Below are 21,820 nucleotides of genomic sequence, written 5' to 3'. Positions count from 1 at the left end.
CGCTAAATACTGCCGCAAATTCACAATACCAGCTTTGTATTCCTGTGGTTTAGTAGCATTTTTTTTTATTCGCCCGCGCGCACTATTTTGGGGGTCTTCGGAGGATGTCATCCATAAAATTAAATCGGCGTGGCCTTAGCGACAATACGGAGCCGGGCACCCAGGCTACCGAAGCTCCACGACTCAAGAACTCAGTACATACGTACAGTGCCGATTCATAAACTCCGCAAAAAGCCAGCATGTGCCGGCTTGTCGTAGACGTTGCTATGTACAAATTCACAATACCAGCTTTGTATTCCTGTGGTTTGGTAGCATTTTTATTTTTGGCCGGAATTTATTTTATTCGCCCTCGCGCACTAATTTGGGGGTCTTCAGATGATGTCATCCATAAAATTAAGACTGTGTGGCCTAACTGCTTTTTGGCGTATCTTACTACCTGGATGTATAACCTTCATCGCCGTATTCCTTGTAACTGCAAATATAATCACTGACGCCAGTCGGCGTTGTTGCACGTAAAACGACCGTACAATTTGAACCCGGAAGTTACATGCATATATGTACAGTTGTGAACTTTGGGACGTGATATCGTACTGTGGAGACTTTTACAGAGGCAAATCACGCAGCTCAAAGGCTTTAACGAGATATTTGTCTGAATTGTGGTCATTTTATTCCACTGAGGGAGTTTATTTCGTACATTTCACGAGAAAACCTAAGCAGACCCAGCTTTACCTGAACGCTGGTCCACCAGTCACCGAGCGTCGCCGGCTGTGGCAGAGCCGAAATCTTTTCTCCGAGGAACAGGACCAGTTTTCTCCTCCTTTAAGGGCTTCTCTCAAGACGCGGAGGGCCGCCAGAAGACCCTGGTTCACCTGGCCAGGTGAGCTCATGATGTTATAAGTGTTCCAGTTTGCTGGTTGATGCTATCTACTGCACGGACCAGTCGCTAAACAATATCGATAGGATTGTGAACTCTGTAGTGGGTTGGACAGTCCAAATATCCTTATTTACGGGGGTGTACCTATGGCTTTATTTGTCCTGTCAAGAAACGTTATATAGGTAATTACTTGCAGGGTAAAACAAACAATCAAAGAATGGCACTGCCCTTTCTCTATATTTCATGGAAAAAATAATTATAGTACTGTTTTCTAAACTCAACTGTCAAAATATGTACTTCGACGTTTAGATAATTGTTTTCTGTTCACCAGTTAATTGTTTACCGATTGTACATTAATCATCTGATACGTACCCAAGGACACACTATAGCATGTTGTGGGTCACAGTGTTTTCAGCCCCTTCTCCCTACCAACAATGATTTGTCCCCGTGAAAGCCATGATTGTTTTGTACTGAATGGTTTCAGTGGGACTTTCCGTACGTTGGACGCCCCCTCATTCCAATGCGCTGACTCACACTCAGTCACTCACGGGGGTAAAGGTTTCACTATCGCCAGTGCCTGCGTGCCGTCTCAGAAACAGCCCGTCGAGGTTTCGTTCGTGGAAGTGTTGACAGACAGAGTGACGGGCAGGGTACGGCGTTTACGCGGCTGTTTACAAGTCGTCACGGGGGCTAGGTAACTGTTCCTGGGAACTTAAGGTACGTCTGCAATGATCTTTAGCCGGGAGGGATTAGATAAATCGTGACGTAATGCCTCGTTTTGTTAGTGCTACTACTAGTGCAACTACTAAAATGGGAGGGGGGGGGTATATTTAGAGGATATCCTATTCACCAATTTCACACTTCCCATAATGCCTAGTAACGGTCACGGATATGCAGGGATATGACGTAACCATCCCCCCTCCCCCTTCCTCGATGTAATATTTCCAACAAATTCTATCGACAAACTGGTCAACTAATGTTTTGAATTATTTATCTAGTATAAAACACATGCCATAATTGCATTTTTGTTGGAATTAGAGAAAATGACGTACCTTCTATCGTTCCACCTTCTACCGAAGTCGAAGACTCACCTACTCGGTAATGCATGCGAGGAGTGCGAGTAGGAGAGTCTTCGGTAGAAGGTGGAACGATAGAAGGTACGTCATTTTCTCTAATTCCAACAAAAGTGTGAAATTGGTGAATAATCCTCCCGTAACACCTGCTTAAAAATACGTCCCCATGATTACATGCAAGTGTCTAACATGTTTGTTATGTTCAGATTAAGGATCCAAATTAAATCTGTGTTTTTGACCCGCCATTAATCTATGGGATGTAAATGGAGTACATAGACTTGAAACCTAACCTAAACTTGTGGGGTCGTGTGGCGTAGCGGCAGAGTGCGCGACTCGGAACCCTGAGGTCCCGGGTTCGAGTCCTGACATGCCACCGATCTTGTGCCCTTGGGAAAGGCACTTAACACGACTTTCCTCACTTCGCTCAGGTGTAAATGAGTATTGCCCTGTCATATATTTGTCCTCTATGTTGGTGGCGGCATTAATATAAGTTGATAAAACTTGAGTGTGCCGTCACCACGTCTGGTGATTACATGTTGGAATAAAAAAAACAACCTTATCTAACATGCTTTAGGGTTCACCAAAGGGACCGTTATGTTATAACACTTCCGTTTTCCACGAAATAATTACTTGAAAACGGTGCCTTATTGACTGCGGCCATCCGCCCATCCGGGTATGATGTAATATCCTGTCACAGACATATGTATGCATACGATTTAAATATAGCATTTGGCACTTTCACAACTTCCGCTTTTTGGTTAGGATAAAAGTTACCGACGTGGTTTTTAGTTACACGTCGGTGAATCCAGTCGGAAAGCTAGGGGGTCAATTCAAGAGGAAATTCTCGACTGTGAGAGTGGTTAGTTTGTTGGCGGTGTACTGGGACTAAAGGTAAGGGCTTGTAGTGCGTTCTACGCTTGTTATCAGTTGTAGTTGCATATGTAGTATTGTATTTGCCGTATATACAAGTACACGCAATCTTACCTTAGAGCAGCTAAATTATGTATTGGTGTGAAAATTTTATTCCACCAAGGTAAAGCGCACAAGAAATCTCGCCATTTGTCAATGTTTAATGTCACAAGGGACTAATTGCAAATTGCCATTTAAAACGTTACGCTAGGGAACTGACAATGTATAAGGCCTATCTAACATTCCATATCCATGGTTGTTTAACCATACACATGACTTGTTTGTGTTCATACCAACTGTGACCATACATGCGGGGGAAATGTGTTATGCTTGCCAAAGTGTGCAATTTTACAATGGCTTGTAGTCTAAATGTACACAAAAGCTAGCCTCTACCAGGCACCGCGGATCGCTGGAAAATAGTAGAAATTGGCCGAAATAAAGGGATAGTATGCCAGAGAAGATCCAGGGCCATAGAAGCTCCGTGGGTCGCAAATTGGAGCCCTGGATCCAATGGCGCCTATGGCCCTGGATCTTCTCTGGTATACTATCCCTTTATTTCGGCCAATTTCTACTATTTTTCCAGCGATCCGCGGTGCCTGGTAGAGGCTACACAAAAGCATGCTCTGTTTATAAGTCATGCTTCAATCAAATCTATTATTTAATATAACGGTGACAAAAATAAGTCTTCATTCATTCAAAAAAGAGAGAAAATCGCCGGAAATGAAGCGTGCATGTTTTTCCAACGGTTGAAAAATGCTATTCTCTACATCTCCCCTTAAGACAAAGAGTGACACGTACATGTTTCATTATGGTAATGGTCAGACTTTCATGTACTTACTACTTTCATGTAGATTTTGTTTATTTAGGCCTTAGGCCACACCAAGTAAATTTTATGGATGACGTCCTTTGGAGACCCAAAATCTAATGCGAGAGGGCAAAAACAAAACAAGAAAGGCCCTGAAAAACAAGATGCCTAGATTAGAAATATACTTAGAGACGACAAATGTTAGGACACAAATTGAATGAGGTGACACAGTGTAACAAGCAAGAAGTCGTTTATCGTCCTGTCCTGTTTCTTTCATCACATTTTTGCAGGCCTGCTGAAACAAAGCATGTGCTCTTTACCCATTTCGCGTTACGGGGTTCACGTCAATCTAACGATTTGTGGCACTGTCGTGACTCTTTGGTCATAGTTAGACCATGTTGATTTGATTATATGGATGACATCCTCTGGGAACCCCAAAACTGATGCGCGCGTGCGAATAAAAAAAAAGTTTTGCAAAAAAAAAAAGTTGCTTTCAGTATGAAATCTACGTGGTCATGAAGGTTGAACAAATGGCACAGAATATGTTATGGCGAATAATCTACTCTTCGAATTCATTTCTTTACATTTTTGTCTTTTTTCCTTTGATTTTGGCATTCTACGACATTGGTATCGTTTCTAAATGTTTTCCTTGCAACATATGGTATATTTTTGCTCATTTAGCAACTGTTTTGCACGATTTACAGTATGGTTGAAAACATTTTTTTTTTTTTTTGGAAACGGCCGAAAATTCATGCGCGCATGGATGTCATCCATATAATCAAATCAACATGGCCTTACAGGAAGCGGAATTTCTTGTTTTTTTTCTAGGAACATGCCAAAATCAATGCGCGCGCGGACGTCATCCATAAAATTTACTTGGTGTGGCCTTATCTATATGCTGGCAGCTCATAAGCACCCTTGTCTAATTCTCCCAGTCTGACCACCTGTCAATGCTTGTCTGGCTGAGATAAAAAAAACTTACGCCCCTCCCCGGAAATGGTTTTGCCCTGCCTGACCCAGAAAATCGGCACCTGTTATGTCCGTGTATATATATGGGACAGACTGGGGAGGGTTTTGTTCTCCCAATTTTGAAGTATGTATGGGTATTTTCAAAAGCTGAAGAAACTGTAATATGCCATTTTTGAGCAGTGCAAGTCATGGTCTCTTTAGACTGACTGATAGTATTTTCCAAAGCTGAAATACAAAAATATATATACAAGAAGCATAATGTGCAATGTGCAGTATAATATAGTATAGTTTAGAAAACATATCTGCAATGTGGGGTCGTGTGGCGCAGCGGCAGCGTTCTCGACTCGGAACCAGAGGCCCCGGGTTCGAGTCCTGACATGCCACCGATCTTGTGCCTTGGGAAAGGCACTTTACACGACTTTCCTCACTTCGCTCAGGTGTAAATGAGTATTGTACTGTCCCTGTGTTGGTGTCGGCATTAATATAAGTTGAAAAAACTTGAGTGTGCCGTCACCACGTCTTGTATTACATGTTTCGGAGTAAATTAAAAAAAAATATCTGCAATGATCGAGAGGGTCGAGAGTAGTCATAGTATGGTATTTTCAAAAAGCTTAAAATACAAAAATATATATTTATTGAATATATGTCCGCAAGACATTTGGCGGAAAAACCTTCGACAGTTGTAGAAAAAAATTCGAACCTGTTGACCGAAAACCAAACAAAACATTGCAGAAATGTTTAGCAAGTAAGGCCATGTTGATTTGATTATATGGATGACATCCGCGCGCGCATGAATTTTCGGCCGTTTCCAAAAAAAAAAAGTTTTCAACCATACTGTAAATCGTACCGACGGTACTGTATAAAAACGCTTGTAGCTGTGTTATAAATAATGACTTTATTTCTGAATGGTTTAGTCTTGAAAGAGGAGTAAGACAGGGAGACCCCCTTTCGGGCCTACTCTTCATAATAGGACTTGAACCACTCGCCAATAAAATACGATCAGACGAAAGAATTGGCGGAATTATCATAAGCAAACAGCTAACAAAAAAACCTAATGTACGCTAACGACACCACAATCTTGACAAATGGAGTTGAGTCAGCGAAAAATGCTCTGTCAGTCTTAGAAACGTTTGAATATTGCTCAGGACTTCAAGTTAGTAAGAAAAAAACAGAAGCCATGTGGCTGGGTACAAATAAGGACAGAAAGGACACACCTCTAGGTGTCCACTGGCCAAGCAAGCCAATCAAATGTCTTGGGGTCCATTTCTCCTATGACAGAAAGAAATGCGAAGAACTGGACTTTGATGAAAAGTTGAAGAAAATGAGAAACTTGTTAAATATTTGGTCAGGAAGAGATTTAACTTTAATAGGAAAAATCCTCGTATTTAAGTCACTAGCTGTATCCAAACTAATATATAATTGTTCAGTACTCAAAGCCCCAGAAGACTTTGATAAGAAAGTCAATTCAATAGGACTGAAGTTTATATGGAATAACAAATCACCAAAGGTCAAGTTGTCAACCCTAATGGGAAACAGGGAACAAGGTGGCTTAAATATGATGAATTTTACTTGCATGTTAAAGGCACTGAACGCCAGCTGGATAAAGAGAATATACACAACAAATGTATTAGAATATCACTTCCACTGCTTTGGGGGAACTTTTTTATTAAAGTGCAATTTCTCAGTTAAAGCATTGAATGTTAAGAACATGCCTTCTTTTTATGTAAGCATGTTAGAAGCATGGGAGGAGTTAAATTCACACCGCCCACAAACTAAGGAGGAAATAAGACATGAATTTCTTTGGAACAATCAATACATAGTACAAAACTGTAAATCGATTTTCTGGAAAAAGTTGTTTGAAGAGGGAATAAAAACAATTCAGGACATAGCCGATGAACATGGTAACATTTTAACTCCTGAAGATTTAAGAAAAAAATATTCAATTTCCTTGAATGCATCAGAGCTCCTAAGATATTATGGGCTGCGTGAATCCATCCCCACGAGTTGGAAAACGACCTTGAAAGAGCCTGACAGTATGTCTGTATGTAATATTAACGAACAAACACAGGAAATAGACATACAGAAAGTAACAAACAAAATCTTGTATAAGAAATATGTAGCAAGACTGTATGTCCCTCCAACAAATGTACATAATTTAGAAGAGATCTTTCAAAAAAAAAAAATACTGTAAATCGTGCAAAACAGTTGCTAAATGAGCAAAAATATACCATAAGTTGCAAGGAAAACATTTAGAAACGATACCAATGTCGTAGAATGCCAAAATCAAAGGAAAAAAGACAAAAATGTAAAGAAATGAATTCGAGGAGTAGATTATTCGCCATAACATATCCTGTGCCATTTCTTCAACCTTCATGACCACGTATATTTCATAGTGAAAGCAACTTTTTTTTTGCAAAACTTTTTTTTTATTCGCACGGGCGCATCAGTTTTGGGGTTCCCGGAGGATGTCATCCATATAATCAAATCAACATGGCGTAACGATCCTTTCTGCACTCATCAGCAAAGGTCCCTTATTTACGTGATATTTGTCGCCCGCAGGTCATATATCGTATATCGTTCATGATCGAGAAATCATAAGGTTTTTAATAGTTGTTGTTTGTGGCAAATTCATGCCCGAGGGCTAATTGCAAACAGACATTGACAAGAAAAATGTGGTGATATAAGACTATTTGCTAACATGAAGTTCTACGTGTACGATATACTTATCAAACCTACTATCTCTACTTAAATCTAATAACGTTGGTATACATACAGGATAAACAGTAGATATGCAATATATGAACAGGTAAGAGGAACAAGGTAACTGCTATTCTAATCGATTCTATTCTATTCTATCCTATTAAACTATTAGGGGGTTTGACTTCTTCTCAGGAGGCAGTGGGAGATGAATTGTCTGACTCTTTGAAAAATAAATGGGTTGGGAGACTTTAGCAATAATATAGATAAGGTAATTTTATGGATGACGTCCTTTGGAGACCCTAAATCTAATGCGAGAGGGCGAAAAAAAACAAGAAGGGCCCTAAAAAACAAGATGCCTAGATTAGAAATATACTAAGAGACGACAAATGTTAGGACACAAATTGAATGAGGTGACACAGTGTAACAAGCAAGAAGTCTTTTATTCATCATCAAAACAGCACTAAATCAGGTGGAACAGCAGTTGTCGTCCTGTCCTGTTTTCGCGTTACGGGTTTCAGGTCAATCTGACGATTTTTGGCACTGTCGTGACTCTTTGGTCATAGTCACAGGAAGCGGAATTTCTTGGGTTTTTTTCTAGGAACAGGCCAAAATCAGTGCGCGCGCGGACGTCATCCATAAAATTTACTAAATGGCCTAATTTAATATCACACACTAGTACGTGTTCCCGATTTTATCTGCAGTGACTGCCACATGGATCTGATTTTACTTGCCAAAGGGCCGGGCTTAGAGGGTTGAGAACGGATGTTATGTCTGAAAGTGAATTAAAACAACGACTTCCTGACATCGACCAGTATCAGCGTTATCATTAACGCTTATCGATTATCATTAACGCAAACTGCAGTAAAGATTTACCCCTTATGATTACAGCACTCCTTAGTAATCCTTCGGATATAAAAAAGATACCAAACAGCTGTTACATGTACACCACGTATCACTCACTCAGGCCGTATGTGCAGTCTGTCTGTCCATAAATAGTGGGGCAGATAACTGAAATAATCTTTCAAATTGTGATACAAGCACCAAACTTGGTACAAATACTCATGACACATTACTCTTTTGAAAGAGTACGCGGGCCACTTGATTTGACTTTTGGTACTGCAGCCGACCTTCCGGGCTTTGTATCTCCTGTTCATGCTACAGTCATGATTTTTATGTGGTAGAAAGCTGTTAAAGTAAGGAAGAAGTGACGTAAATTTAGTGTCTCTAGCTGCTTGCGTTAAAACTGCAGGAGCTTTTTGGTACTGCAGCCGACCTTCCGAAGCAATAAAAGCGCCCTTGAAGCCAAAAGTCAAATCAAGTGGCCCGCGTACTTTTTCAAAAGAGTAATGTGTCATGAGTATTTGTACCAAGTTTGGTGCTTGTATCACAATTTGAAAGATTCCTCCAAAATTTGATGTTATCTGCTCCACTAACAGTTGTAGACAAAGACAACGTAATATCAGAGCTGAAGCAAACCTAAAGGCTTTTGAAATGTTAATGATGTTTGCCTTATATAATTACCCACAGTGACAGACGATGGACCCAGCGATGGCAGACATGTGTAAGGGTCTCATACAGGCTTGCTTTGGCAAGTACAGCGCCAAGTACAGGGGAACAGAAGAGGGTCTGAGGCAGGTACTGCAGACAAAATACAACGGCAACGTGGACGACTTCAGAGAACGTTTTGTAGAGCCAACATTGCAGCTGTTGACAACGTTGCGGAACCAGGTAAGAAGCCTTGTTTTAGTATATATGAATATGTAACCTTCGAAGCAGTATTCTACTTTGTTCCGATTTCAAACAAAATAGATCTAGACATTTAGTAAAATAGCCTGGGTGCCAGACGGTTGCCAGGGCCAGTATACAGGCTAGCTCCAGACTTGTCCCCGACGAAATTTCACCACACGCCCTCATAGAATCTAACTAGACCCTGCTTCTCAGTAGCCTCGCCACCAGATACCAAATCTATTTTAGCTTCCGAGTCTTTATCCCCTCCAAAGACCCCGGTAACCAGGCTAGCTTCTCAGGGCCTGTGTGTATGCATTTGTCCTGGGAAAAGTCTGGCATCCAAGTTACTGGTAGGATTAAGCTGTTTTCAAATTTCACATTCTCTGATGTTTTCCTCTGTGCTCAGGGGTTCCCTCTCTGCACGTCAAAGTACCGACTGGTTCACCTGGTTTCTCCCGATGTACCTTTCGAGGCAGGGGACATGTTCTTCCAGGTAAGCTGATGCAGTTTTGTCTCTTTACAGATTTAATTTGAGACACAATACGTGGTTCCCATGCCCAATTAAGTGGTAAGTCACAAACACAGTACTACATTACGGAGCAACCGATCCAATTTCAATTTTTCTCTAGACTTAAGTATCTTTCCTGTTCCATTCAGTACCCAGTGACAATTTACTTAAAGTGAAAAAGCAAAAACGAAAAAGAACTTTGAGTTCCCAGGGCTAAGTAAGAACCAATGCTTTCATACTGTGCGCATGATTGTGGCTATGATATGTATGAGTAACGATTTTTGCTGGGGATGATTATGTTCAATGGTTGGGTGGTTGGGAGGCTAGAAGTAATTTGCACATTCGCCTCAGTGTTATGTCCGTTCTGTCCTGTAGGCCTGTCTAGCACTCCTGTATCTGTATCTGTGTAGCCGGTATAACCGCCCTTCGGCGTAACACACCAGCTTCGCAGGCACGCGGCGCGGCGGCAGCTGACTACATTACACCTATCGACTTGTCCTGTTTTATCTACGTGTAGCCCTGGGCTGTTGCAACGTTTCCCCCGCGGGCTGAATTGCGGATTCGTTACAAACATTTTCAGAGCTCGTATTAAGATAAAACATAGGGTCAATTATTATATATAAATATAACGTTGGTGTATGATAAAATTTAACATTTGTACCATAATACGAGTATAAAACGGAAAGTTTTATACTAAAAGTTTTAAACGGAAAGTTTTAAACATTAACTATTCGATCAAGCATTTAAAAGGCGAACACTTTAAGTTATGGGGGAGTTCCTGAGTCAGTCAGTCCTGCATTGGATTGGTCTATATTTACCTTCGCCAAGAAGGTTATGTTTTCAGTAGCGTTTGTCCGTCTGTCTGTCTGTCTGTTTGTGAACAGCATAACTCAAGAAGCTTAGTATGCATTGTCATGAAACTTGGTAGGTGGGTAGGTCTTGATGAGACCTAGAAATGATTAGATTTTGGGCCCCCTGGCGGCTTCTGTTGGTACTGCAGCAGAACTTCCGGTTTTGATATCTCGCGATCTGGACATGCTAGGGTCACGAATTTTGGTTGGTAGATAGCTCATGAGGTAGGGAAGAAGTGACATGAGTTTGGGCCCCCTAGCGGCTTGTTCTGGAACTGCAGGAGCATTTGTTGAAAAATTTTCGAAGGATGATAACTAAGTAACCGGTTGACGGATTGACGTGATTTTTGGTATGTAGGTAGCTGAAGTGATGCTTGACATAATCAAATGATAATTATGCAAATCAGGAGCTAATTTGCATAATTAATGAGGAAATTCTAAAACTCTGCTTTGTTCGATAATAGGACTATGAAACACTTGTGACATGTAATTGAGAATGAAAAAATCTGAGGATATAGATTATGTAAATAAATACCTAATTTGCATAATTAATGGGAAATTTTTATAATTTCATGGTTGTAACTGCTGGGAATTTCATACTTGCCACATTTGGAAGTTAAGTGAAGGCGAACATCAATAAACATAATTTATTCAAATCATGACCTCATTTGCATAATTTATGAGGAAGTGCTACAATAGCCTTTTTGTTAAGATAAGACTGTCATTGGGTGGAGAATATGATCAACTGATATAACCCTTGCAAATGAGGATCTTATTTGCAAAATCAATTATTAAAATTGTATAATTCTTCAACCGCAAGGGTTAACATCATTTGGCGAAGGTATGAGATCGTGGAACTCTTGTTGTCTCTGTTTCTGGTGGTTCTGTCGTGGTAGTCCGAAGGCTAAAACAACCAGCCATTCCCACATTAAGACCCCCCCCCCCAGCCAGGTTTTTGAAAAGCATTTCTTGTTGTAGAATCTGATAGCACTGCTATATGTTTGTGCAGGTGGGGCAATCCAAACCCGGAACCCTGTCCTTGAAGTTTACCAAATATGACAACGTCCGAAACGTCATCAGACTGCAGAATTCGCACGTCCCGGAGAGGGACTACCGGGCGGCGTTTACCGACCAGTACTTCCGGGACCTGAGGACGCTGGCCAGCCAGACTGGCAACATCGGAGACGTGCTGATGAGGACGTGCATCGTCATCACCGCAGACGGGACGGTGGCGAGAGTTGGAACATCGACTGTCATGGAGGAGGTGGGTTACATGTAATTTTTTTTTATTCATTCACATAGAAAAAGGTACAGGACATGGTGGTGCCGCACTCAAGTGGAAAGCACTTATGTTGACGGCACCACTGAAATAAATACATATAATAAGGAAAAAAACAAACGCAACTTTAAGACAGGCAAAAACAGTAAATACAGGAAATTTAAGAGCGCAGGTCCGGTTCCCCACCCAATTATAAATGATGGCAAAGAGGACACAGTACATAGATAGCAAAGGGGGAAAATTGAAATCTTTTAAAAACGTTCTGATGTGGTGATGAAGTTTTGGGTAAGTGATAATATATTGGAGTTAACAACTGATGAGAATGCGGTACTGCCACGGAGTAAAAGGTCAGTTTTTGCGTTGTCAGAAAGAGTTATAAAATCTAGGGTGTGTCCTAAGAGCCTGGATAGTTTGCCAAGGAGAGTAGAGCGTTGAGAGTTGTACATGTAATTTGCTTGTTGCCATACTTTTTACATTTTTACACACATACTTTTTTGTTGTGTCAATAAAGAATCTATAAACCATACGGCCCCCAACTGTAGAATATACCCTATCACTGAAACAACGTAAGGGTGGGATTGGTAAAATTCAGTCAGGAATTGTGATGTCATGGTTGTATAGAGAGTTGAAACTGTGTGAGTTCTTTTGCTGTATGTCATTCTGGATCGTAGTGTTTTCATAATACTGTACAGACGTCTGTTATTTTGTACTTTGTGTTATTAACTTATATAATGAGAATTAAACTGTTCTCCAACTCCAAAAGAAATTTACTCACCAAAATTTTAAACCGTCGCTCGGCCGTAATCAGATTTCGGACGCAAGTGCTGTAGACACGTGATTTTTCCCACGTGTGACGTCATCACTGGGTCAAAGTTCGTTGGAAGTCGGTACCGCCCCCCGTCCCGGTTGAGAGAAGGTTGGTATGCCCTGATGTAGATGGCTTCCTTTTCGCCTCTCCGGAGAGTTTTGATGAGTAAAATATATTTGAGCTTGAGAACGGTTTAATTCTCATTATCTAATTTACCAACTCAGATAAACTTTCATGTTAACTTATAAAATGTTTCTCTATAACAATCTTCAAGTTGGTTCATTTTCTTAGATTATCACGAAAGTTCATCTGTGTTGGTAGTAATCATATTAAAACATTGAACTTTATTCCAAGACAAGGGTTACAGAGCGATCAAATTTTCGACGACCACTGTCGCTTTCATCGCCTAAACTCCCTGGCATTTTTTATCAATTGCTGACGTCAGGTATCAGTAAAGTCTTGTGTGAATAAGGTCACGTGTTTGTAAACCGTAACTCTCGCGAGATCACGTTGCGTTGTGAAGTGATTGGTCATTAATTATCCTGATGAAGGCGACAGTGGTCGTCGAAAATTTGATCGCTCTGTAAACCTTGTGTTGGAATAAAGTTCAATGTTTCTTTGAAGAGGTTCATCAGTCGCGTAGAATTATCAGTTAGTGGTATATTCATCAATCACTCTTCTTAAAGGTAAAAACACGTACCTCCAAATTGATGAATCGCAATGAAGGCTGGGAGCTGCCCGGGCCCAAGTCCTACCTACCCCTGACCCGCAAGGAGGCGGGGGAGGTCAGAAGCTCCACACAAGTCTCGACCTAGTCTCGTGTTCTCGCGAGACTAGGTCACTCCGTGATCAAGATGCACAGTAGACATCGAAAATTTGGAGGTACGTGTTTTTCCCTTTAAAAAAGAGTCACTGATTGATGAATATACTACTAACTGGTTCATTTTCTCTTTTAGATAAATATAAACGTGATCAGCAGCATGACCCCGGAGCAGAAACAGGCCATCGCCGACAAACTGGACAGGGACCCGGTGCTGAGAACATCCGGCAGTCGGGACGACTGGCAGGCTCTAGCCGGCAGACTGGAGGCTGAAGGAACCTTACAGGAAGGATTCGCAGCGGTAATAAGTTTTCTTTTGCATGAATGAAGATCTTATGTGATCATGAAAGTTCATCTGTGTTGGTAGCTATAGTTACATAATTAGAGTTAAAACGTTTGGCCCAAGACAAAAAAAAGTTCTCTCAGTGACTGGTCGAAAGCTCTAGGTGAGAGAATTTTTTTGTATTGTACAAGATCTTATGTGCCTTATGTGTAATATTTTAAGTTTTACAGTTGCTTTCTTTTTTATTTGTTTATGCTTCGTACCTTTGTTTATCTATGTTTTATGTAAGTATAACGACACCAATTATATACATTAATTAATTTATTTGGATAATTAACTGAAATAACCTCAGGACATTTTTCTTCAGCGTCACTTTAATCATGTGTTGCAGTCGATTTCTGTAATATCACTTCATCAATTCAGCCTTCGGGCTGCGACTGTTGTGATATATGTGATTTACGTCATAATAATAAACCGCATTCCAACTTAATGAACTGAGAACACAGGTCGACACCAATCACATGTGAAGGAACTGGAAAACATTTGAACATGACAAGGACTCGTAAGTGTCACTGTAAATGAGGATAATGTAGTTCCTGTGATAGGAAAGAAAGAAATTGATCTCAAACCAGTTTACCTCATTGAAGAGCTAATCTTGTATTGGTCGTGACAGAGAAGACAGACGCTATGTACAGTATTTACAGGTTCATTGTACCGGGGAAATTCCCCTTGCTCTTTTCGACAAGCACAATGAACAGTGGACCACGGTTAACGTCCCGTCCGAAGGACTGTGACCCTAAACAGTAGCGTGTATGTCGGGTGAGCGACATCAGCCGGGATTCGAACTCCCAACCTCTTAGTCCAGAGGCAGGACAATGACCGCTCAGTCATTTCTTTGACGAAAGTCCAGACAATCTGGCTGTTCTTCTTCTCTAACTTTTCTTTCTTTTTACATAAGAAACTGAACACGTGGCGTCGGTGGCGCAACGGTTAGAGCGTTGGACTCGGAACCGAGAGGTCCTGGGTTCGATACTCACCGTGGCCCGACATTGTGCCCTTGGGAAAGGCACTTTACACGACTTCCCCACCTGTACGGTGGAGTGACGCCCACCGAGCCTCTCAGGCTAATCTGTCTGTCAAGGTGCCAAAAACACCTTACGGATTTGGTGCGCCGATGTGACAACATCTCATATCTGCCACTGAGAGCCGTAAAATTTATTTATTATTTTTTTTAAAGAAACTGAACGCGTGCGTGGCACCAGGCAGCCCCACGATGAAGCTTCTGGAGATACTGGGCAGGAGTGACCCGAACTACCCCACATCGCGTCTCATGGAACATCTAAGGCAGCTGAAAAGGAACGACGCAGTCGAGGCGTTCAACCATTCAAACGAAGCAAAAAGAAGAAAAGGTATATTCTTATTTCAATTTTATGAAATAATAATAATAATTGTTTATTGATTGATCGATGAGTACAATCTCTAGCATGTGGCAGCGCAACTAAAAAAGTAGCGCTGAATTGTATGCTAGTGTTTAAAAACAGAGAAACAAATATTGTACAGTTAACAAATAGACAACTAAACAAGTGAGTATTTCACAGTTAACATATAGACATCTAAATACGTGCGTAAAATGAGCTTAACAATTTTCACAATATCAACCAATAAGTTATAATATCATCAGTGTAAAAATAATGATTTTATAGTATGTTACATGAAAACTAATCTTGATAGGGTTGGTCATGGGGGATTTACTATGTGCCATATTTTTTTGTTTTTATTGTTTGTTATTATTCAAAAAAAATCAACCTGGCAAAAGTACAAGGTACATGTACGTCTGGATTGTGCTGGATTTTTGTAACGTGCGATGCTACAACATATTATATACATAACACTTGGTGCTCTGTATATCTTATTACAAAGTAATACTGTATATATAACTGTTGACATTTTGCCTTCTGTCTTGTGTTTTGCCACAGACTTTCAGAAAACTCGCGCACATACAGTCAACCTGGTAAGTCGAAAAAAATATTTCGCTGCTTTTATATATATATATATATATATATATATGAAAGAGCATATACAGTTACCATCACCAGGAAGTATACTGAAGGACCATAAATACAATAGATATGATTGATTTGAATCAGGGGTGAGTGAATATGTCCGGTAGTAAAATCAGAGTGCTGTTATTTCCTTATTATTATATAGCCGGTTTTGGTGTGTAGGTAGCTGAGAGAGAGAGAGAGAGAGATGTAAATTATGCAAATGAGGACTTTATTTGCATAATTAATGAGGAAATTATATAATCACAGTGTTTTACATTATATTACTTTCATACATGTAATGTATGTAACCTATGTCACGCGGAACATCAACAGATACTAAATATGCAAATGATGACCTAATTTGCATTATTAATGCGAAAATTCTATGATTTCTTAATGGTGAATGATGAGAATGTCATACTTGGGACATCTGTCGGGACAAGTTAATCATAAGTTAACATACATCACGATGCATATATCATGTTAATGCAGAGGTCATTTGCATAATTAAAGAAGAAATTTACATTTACATGTCAAGACCATATTTCATGGAGGTATGGAGTCTCGGAACTCTTGTTAAAAAGTGGTCAGTTATTTTATGTTAATTTTTTATTCCTTCATGCGTTTCGTATAATAGGGCGAGCTGGCCATGGGACTGCACAACACGAAGCTGTCCAGGGAGGAGTCCGGCTCAGACCCGTGTCTACCGGACAGCGCAGACAAGCTGCACTACGATGCCGAGGGCAACTTGGCGGGAGACATGAACAGGGCTCGTCTCCTCCTCAGCCAGTCCTGTCCGCACGGCGCTCTCCAGCGGAGCAACACGGTTCCTACAACACCAACAAGTGTGCCGGTACAACCAGTGTCTGGGGTCCAGGAGCAGACAACAGTACCAGTACAGGCTGTGGACCAACTCACAGAACTTTCATGTCATCAGCAGGCAAGTCAACAGCAGGGGGCCGTGACGGAATCCGTAACAATCGACCTTCACGTAAACGAGACCGTCAGCAATGACCTACAGGCCACTCCTGAGTACCCACCCGACCACCCAAACAATCCCGGGTATCCAGAAGTTCAGACAGCCGTCACCAGCTCTCAAAGAACATTCCAAAATCCACAACCGATGGCCGCACGCGAAAATCAGGCAGCTAACTCACACATTGGTCAAACTCTAGAGCCTGAGAACAATCCCAGCTACCCGTCTGTCAGTGAAGCAGTCACTAGTACTTCTGATGAGGTGCCGTTGGCAACGGGAAATTTGAATGGCAGCAACGGCACAGGATTGGTGGGTCAGACGGCGACGTTAACCAATCAGGAGTACCCGTCTGTGGAACGTGCAGTTCAGGCAAACTAAAGGACTTGGAAAAACACAAGTAAAATTGTATAGCTTATAACATGTTGAAAATATATAGTATAGTATACAGGAAAATGATATGCTTTTGTGGTATATTGTTTTTGTATGTGTAAGATTATGAATTGTGTAAATATGCATATGCAACATTTTCTTATTGTTTTTTTGCCTAGCTTTTACCACTTGCTAAGGATGTCAGCTAATTTGGTTCCTACATGGGTATTTAATAGATGGATTGATGTAGAAGTGTACATATAATATATGTAGAGAATGCCGAGCAGCTACATGAAGGTAAAAAGTTGATTTGGGGAATTTTTGAATCTGTATATCTTTCATTTTTCTTGATACGTTTACATTTCAGAAAGAGTGGTTTCATTTTGTATATCTTGCCATTGATGTGCCCAATTGTAAGCCCTATATAATAGGGCGTGCAAGTTGCCATTGAACTTTTAGTGGGGCAGATAACTGAAAAAATCTTTCAAATTGTGATACAAGCACCAAACTCATGAGACATTACTCTTTTGACAAAGTACGCGGGCCACTTGATTTGACTTGTGATCTTTGTATCTCCTGTTCTAAACTTGCGAAGTGACGTAAATTTGGTGTCTCTAGCAGCTTGCGTTGGAACTGCAGGGGCGTTTTATGCCGGTGCACAATTTGCTCCAAGGAGAGGACTTTTTGGTCGGCTGCAGTACCAAAGAGCGTCCTTGGAGCAAATTGTGCACCGGTAACAAACGCCCCTGCAGTTCCAACGCAAGCTGCTAGAGACACCAAATTTACGTCACTTCTTCCTTACTTTAACAGCTTTCTACCACATAACTGTGGTATGTTTAAAACAGAAGATACAAAGACCGGAAGGTCGGCTGCAGTACCAAAAAGCGCCGCTAGGGGGCGTCAAAAGTCAAACCAAGTGGCCCGCGTACTTTTTCAGAAGAGTAATGTCTCATGAGTATTTGTACCAAGTTTGGTGCTTGTATCACAATTTGAAAGATTCCTCCAAAATTTGATGTTATCTGCTCCACTATTTGAGACTTGGCAGATACCGTGATATCTGAGAAGTCTTGCGTCACTTGTACAGGTGTTATTTCATAATTGTGAGAGTACATGTGTTTTGTTTGTTTGTTTGTTTTTTATGCTTACAAAGCCTTGGTGTCATCTTAGGCCATGTTGATTTGATTATATGGATGACATCCTTCGGGAGCCCCAAAACTGATGCGCGCGTGCGAATACAAAAAAGTTTTGCAAAAAAAAAAGTTCTTTCCATTATGAAATCTACGTGGTCATGAGGATTGAGCAAATGGCACAGAATATGGTTTGGCGAATAATCTAGTCTTCAAGTTCATTTCTTTACAATTTCGTCTTTTTTCGTTTGATTTTGGCATTCTACGACATTGGTATAGTTTTTATTAATTTTTTTTGTAACTTATGGTATATTTTTGCTCATATTGCAACTGTTTTGTACGATTTACAGTATGGTTGAAAACTTTTTTTTTTGGAAACGGCCGAAAATTCATGCGCGCGCGGATGTCATCCATATAATCAAATCAAAATGGTCTTATTTGTATGCCGGGGCTCGCTCCCTAAGAATATTTTTCGGGAGGGGAGTATGGGAGCCCCAGCATACAAATAGGATGTTACCCAGGCTAACAAGGACTTGCTGTTTCTGATCCATTCTTATTGATCGGTGGCATGCTGTTTCATGTCATGAGCACTAAATTTTGGAGAGGGTTTTCTGTATCCGGCAAAGCACGTTGTGGATAAACATTCCCATGTCAATCACGTTATTATGTTTACCAAAGGGAAACATATTGTTTTTACTTAGTTTCTTCCTCCTCCTCTTCTTCTTCTTCTCCAAACAGTGACCTATCACCTGACCAATGACATGATTTGTCGACGTATGTCACCATGGTGACTGGTGTTGGGTTACATAATGTTGCAATTTCGTAGTCTGCTCTGCTCCTGTCACCATATACTTGTACTAGTAGTACTTCATGTGCATGTGTTTGAGTAAGAATTAACAGAGCAGACCATGTCCGAAGGTAAACATCATGCGTTTGCTTTGCTAATGTTACTTCTCTAGTAGATATGTCGAGTTCACATAAGTATTCATGACATGTCAAAGCTACGAAGTGTTTATTTCAAGAAATAAATTAGAAGTAGTGTAGGGCGCGTGTTTGATTTCTGTTACAAAGGCCGACTAGCTCTGACTTGCCAATATTCACTGATTGGCGGCATTTTGTTTAATGTTTACAACATTGAATTGTGAACGACTGTAACATGATTCTTAAAAACTTCCGACCCAACGTTACCCTTGCAAAAGTTACATTACGATGCCCTTCTCCAGTTGCGTTGGTTGTTCAATTGAAATAAGACGGTGTAAAATTTAAATGATATCGATAGTTATATAGTGGCAACAAAAGCAGAGACAGAACAAGAGTACTAAAGAACAAGAAGTGGTCCAAATGAGTCTGGATTTTGAGGCTGTAGAGGTGGACTGTGTGATTAGTGGAGCAGATAACATCACATTTTGGAGGAATCTTTCAAATTGTGATACAAGCACCAAACTTGGTACAAATACTCATGAGACATTACTCTTTTGAAAAAGTACGCGGGCCACTTGATTTCACTTTTGGCGCCCCCTAGCGGCGCTTTTTGGTACTGCAGCCAACCTTCCGGGCTTTGTATCTCCTGTTCTAAACATGCTACAGTCATGATTTTTATGTGGTAAAAAGCTGTTAAAGTAAGGAAAAAGTGACGTAAAATCTTTTTCAAGAGGGTAATGTCTCATGAGTATTTGTACCAAGTTTGGTACTTGTATCACAATTTGAAAGATTATTTCAGTTATCTGCCCCACTAGATGTAGGTGTGACTGCCGTAGCCTACTAGTCCGTGTGTTTGGAACAGTGATGCCTTTTGAGTTAAGTGTCGGGCAAAGCACCACATAGTCATGGATAAACATGTACATATTGATTGTATAATAGAAGGATTTAGCCGACATATAAAATCCGACCTGACACTATTACCCTGCCATAAGGAAACATAACCAGTATCCGAAATAAGCGGGTTCTGAGAAGCCCCTAGACGTCTGTGGAGATTGCATCACAAGCGGTTATGTGTTTGACAGCACATTTTCGGGGGGGTTCAAAGGTTTTGTCGATTTAAAGGGAAGTATGTTATAATGACGTAGCCTTCCGTTTTTTCCTCTATTGAGAGTACATCCTCCGGATACTAATCTCCAAGCAGATCCTAGGTTGCCAACAAGACAGTTTCAAACTGGCCAGGCAGTATCCATTGGCCAGAGGGTCCAATACGCCATCCAAAGTGGGTGGGGGTAGCGCCAAAAAACGGGCCATATATAAAAAGGTAACGATCTTCCCCCATCAACATCCGCGTGGAGAGTACCGGATACTATAATTGATTATTGTTTGCGATCAGATTAGGCCACACCAAGTAAATTTTATGGATGGAGACCCTAAATCTAATGCGAGAGGGCGAAAAAAAACACAAGAAGGGCCCTAAAAACAAGATGCCTAGATTAGAAATATACTAAGAGACGACAAATGTTAGGACACAAATTGAATGAGGTGACACAGTGTAACAAGCAAGAAGTCTTTTATTCATCATCAAAACAGCAATAAATCAGGTGGAACTGTCCTGTCCTGTTTTCGTGTTACGGGTTTAACGTCAATCTGACGAATCAGCACTGTCGTGACTCTTTGGTCATAGTTAGGCCATCTTGATTTGATTATATGGATGACATCCGCGCGCGCATGAATTTTCGGCCGTTTCCAAAAAAAAAAAAGTTTTCAACCATACTGTAAATCTTGCAAAACAGTTGCTAAATGAGCAAAAATATACCATAAGTTGCAAGGAAAACATTTAGAAACGATACCAATGTCGTAGAATGCCAAAATCAAAGGAAAAAAGACAAAAATGTAAAGAAATGAATTCGAAGAGTAGATTATTCGCCATAACATATTCTGTGCCATTTGTTCAACCTTCATGACCACGTAGATTTCATAGTGAAAGCAACTTTTTTTTTTTGCAAAACTTTTTTTTATTCGCACGCACGCATCAGTTTTGGGGTTCCCAGAGGATGTCATCCATATAATCAAATCAACATGGCCTTACAGGAAGCGGAATTTCTTGGGTTTTTTTCTCGGAACAGGCCAAAATCAATGCGCGCGCGGACATCATCCATACATAATATTTACTTGGTGTGGCCTTAGATAAGAGTCCGTTGCTCACTGATCCATGTAAATAATCAACCCGGGAGGGGCTTGTGGTTTTCACAGTGACGTAGCTTTCGCGCCACACCTGTTAAAGTTGAAAAGGTCAACCAGCCGGAAGCTCTCTCACAGTGTGGTGCTTGAAGCCTGAGAGGTTCGTATCGACCATGGGGAGCTCTGCAGTCCTTACTACACTTCTGTTTCTGTGGGCCCTGGCTGCACACTGCAGCGCTGACGGTTTGTGCACTCGTTTGTCTACCGTTTCTGTCTTGAAATTTCAGTGACTGAGGCTGTTATCTGTACCTAGTACTTCGAATCGGGGCTCTCTGGATTGATATGTTGAAAGAGGTAATGTTATAGATATGAATGTTTGATATAAATTGTGTACCGTGATTGGTTGTAACTTTTCCCACCCAAACACCTGTTATCGCACAAGCATCGTTCAACACCCTTAAGCTAGACCGGTAGGTTTGTAATACTGAGGAGTATTGGGGAGGGGTAAAGTAACACTGAGGTGAAGCACTACGTGTACATAGGAACGCATGGGGAATCCCCTTTGAACTCGATGATGTCATAGGTAGGGTTGGT

General features: G+C 40.8%; 3 protein-coding genes across 3 annotated transcripts in view; 2 read left to right on the top strand and 1 right to left on the bottom strand.

Moving 5' to 3' along the window:
- LOC109477939 overlaps window positions 1-887 on the bottom strand; it is a 22,912-nt gene extending 22,025 nt beyond the window's left edge. The window contains exon 1 of the mRNA XM_019779401.1: window positions 870-887. Within this exon, the coding sequence (XP_019634960.1) occupies window positions 870-887 (18 nt within the window). The remainder of the gene's footprint in view (window positions 1-869) is intronic.
- A 535-nt stretch (window positions 888-1,422) lies between these two features.
- On the top strand, window positions 1,423-17,007 carry LOC109477941. The gene is made up of 8 exons (XM_019779403.1): window positions 1,423-1,591; window positions 8,858-9,058; window positions 9,465-9,551; window positions 11,427-11,681; window positions 13,461-13,625; window positions 14,845-15,016; window positions 15,584-15,618; window positions 16,290-17,007. The coding sequence occupies exons 2-8, from the start codon at window positions 8,879-8,881 to the stop codon at window positions 17,004-17,006; spliced, it is 1,611 nt and encodes a 536-aa protein (XP_019634962.1). The 5' UTR covers window positions 1,423-1,591; window positions 8,858-8,878; the 3' UTR covers window position 17,007.
- Window positions 17,008-21,399: 4,392 nt separating this feature from the next.
- LOC109477938 (acid sphingomyelinase-like phosphodiesterase 3b) overlaps window positions 21,400-21,820 on the top strand; it is an 11,824-nt gene continuing 11,403 nt past the window's right edge. Inside the window, exon 1 of the mRNA XM_019779400.1 lies at window positions 21,400-21,469. Coding sequence (XP_019634959.1) covers window positions 21,400-21,469 — 70 coding nt within the window. The remainder of the gene's footprint in view (window positions 21,470-21,820) is intronic.

This window comes from Branchiostoma belcheri, unplaced genomic scaffold, assembly GCF_001625305.1.
Source record: "Branchiostoma belcheri isolate BF01 breed outbred unplaced genomic scaffold, Haploidv18h27 scaffold413, whole genome shotgun sequence".
Lineage (NCBI taxonomy): Eukaryota > Metazoa > Chordata > Leptocardii > Amphioxiformes > Branchiostomatidae > Branchiostoma > Branchiostoma belcheri.
This window is presented reverse-complemented; position numbering and strand designations above follow the sequence as displayed.

Excerpts from the sequence above, each read along its gene's own strand:
- LOC109477941 (XM_019779403.1), top strand. The coding sequence starts at position 8,879 with ATGGCAGACATGTGTAAGGGTCTCATACAGGCTTGCTTTGGCAAGTAC. Across the intron at positions 9,059-9,464 it reads TGACAACGTTGCGGAACCAG|GGGTTCCCTCTCTGCACGTC; the intron begins GTAAGAAGCCTT and ends CTCTGTGCTCAG. Across the intron at positions 15,619-16,289 it reads GCGCACATACAGTCAACCTG|GGCGAGCTGGCCATGGGACT; the intron begins GTAAGTCGAAAA and ends TTCGTATAATAG.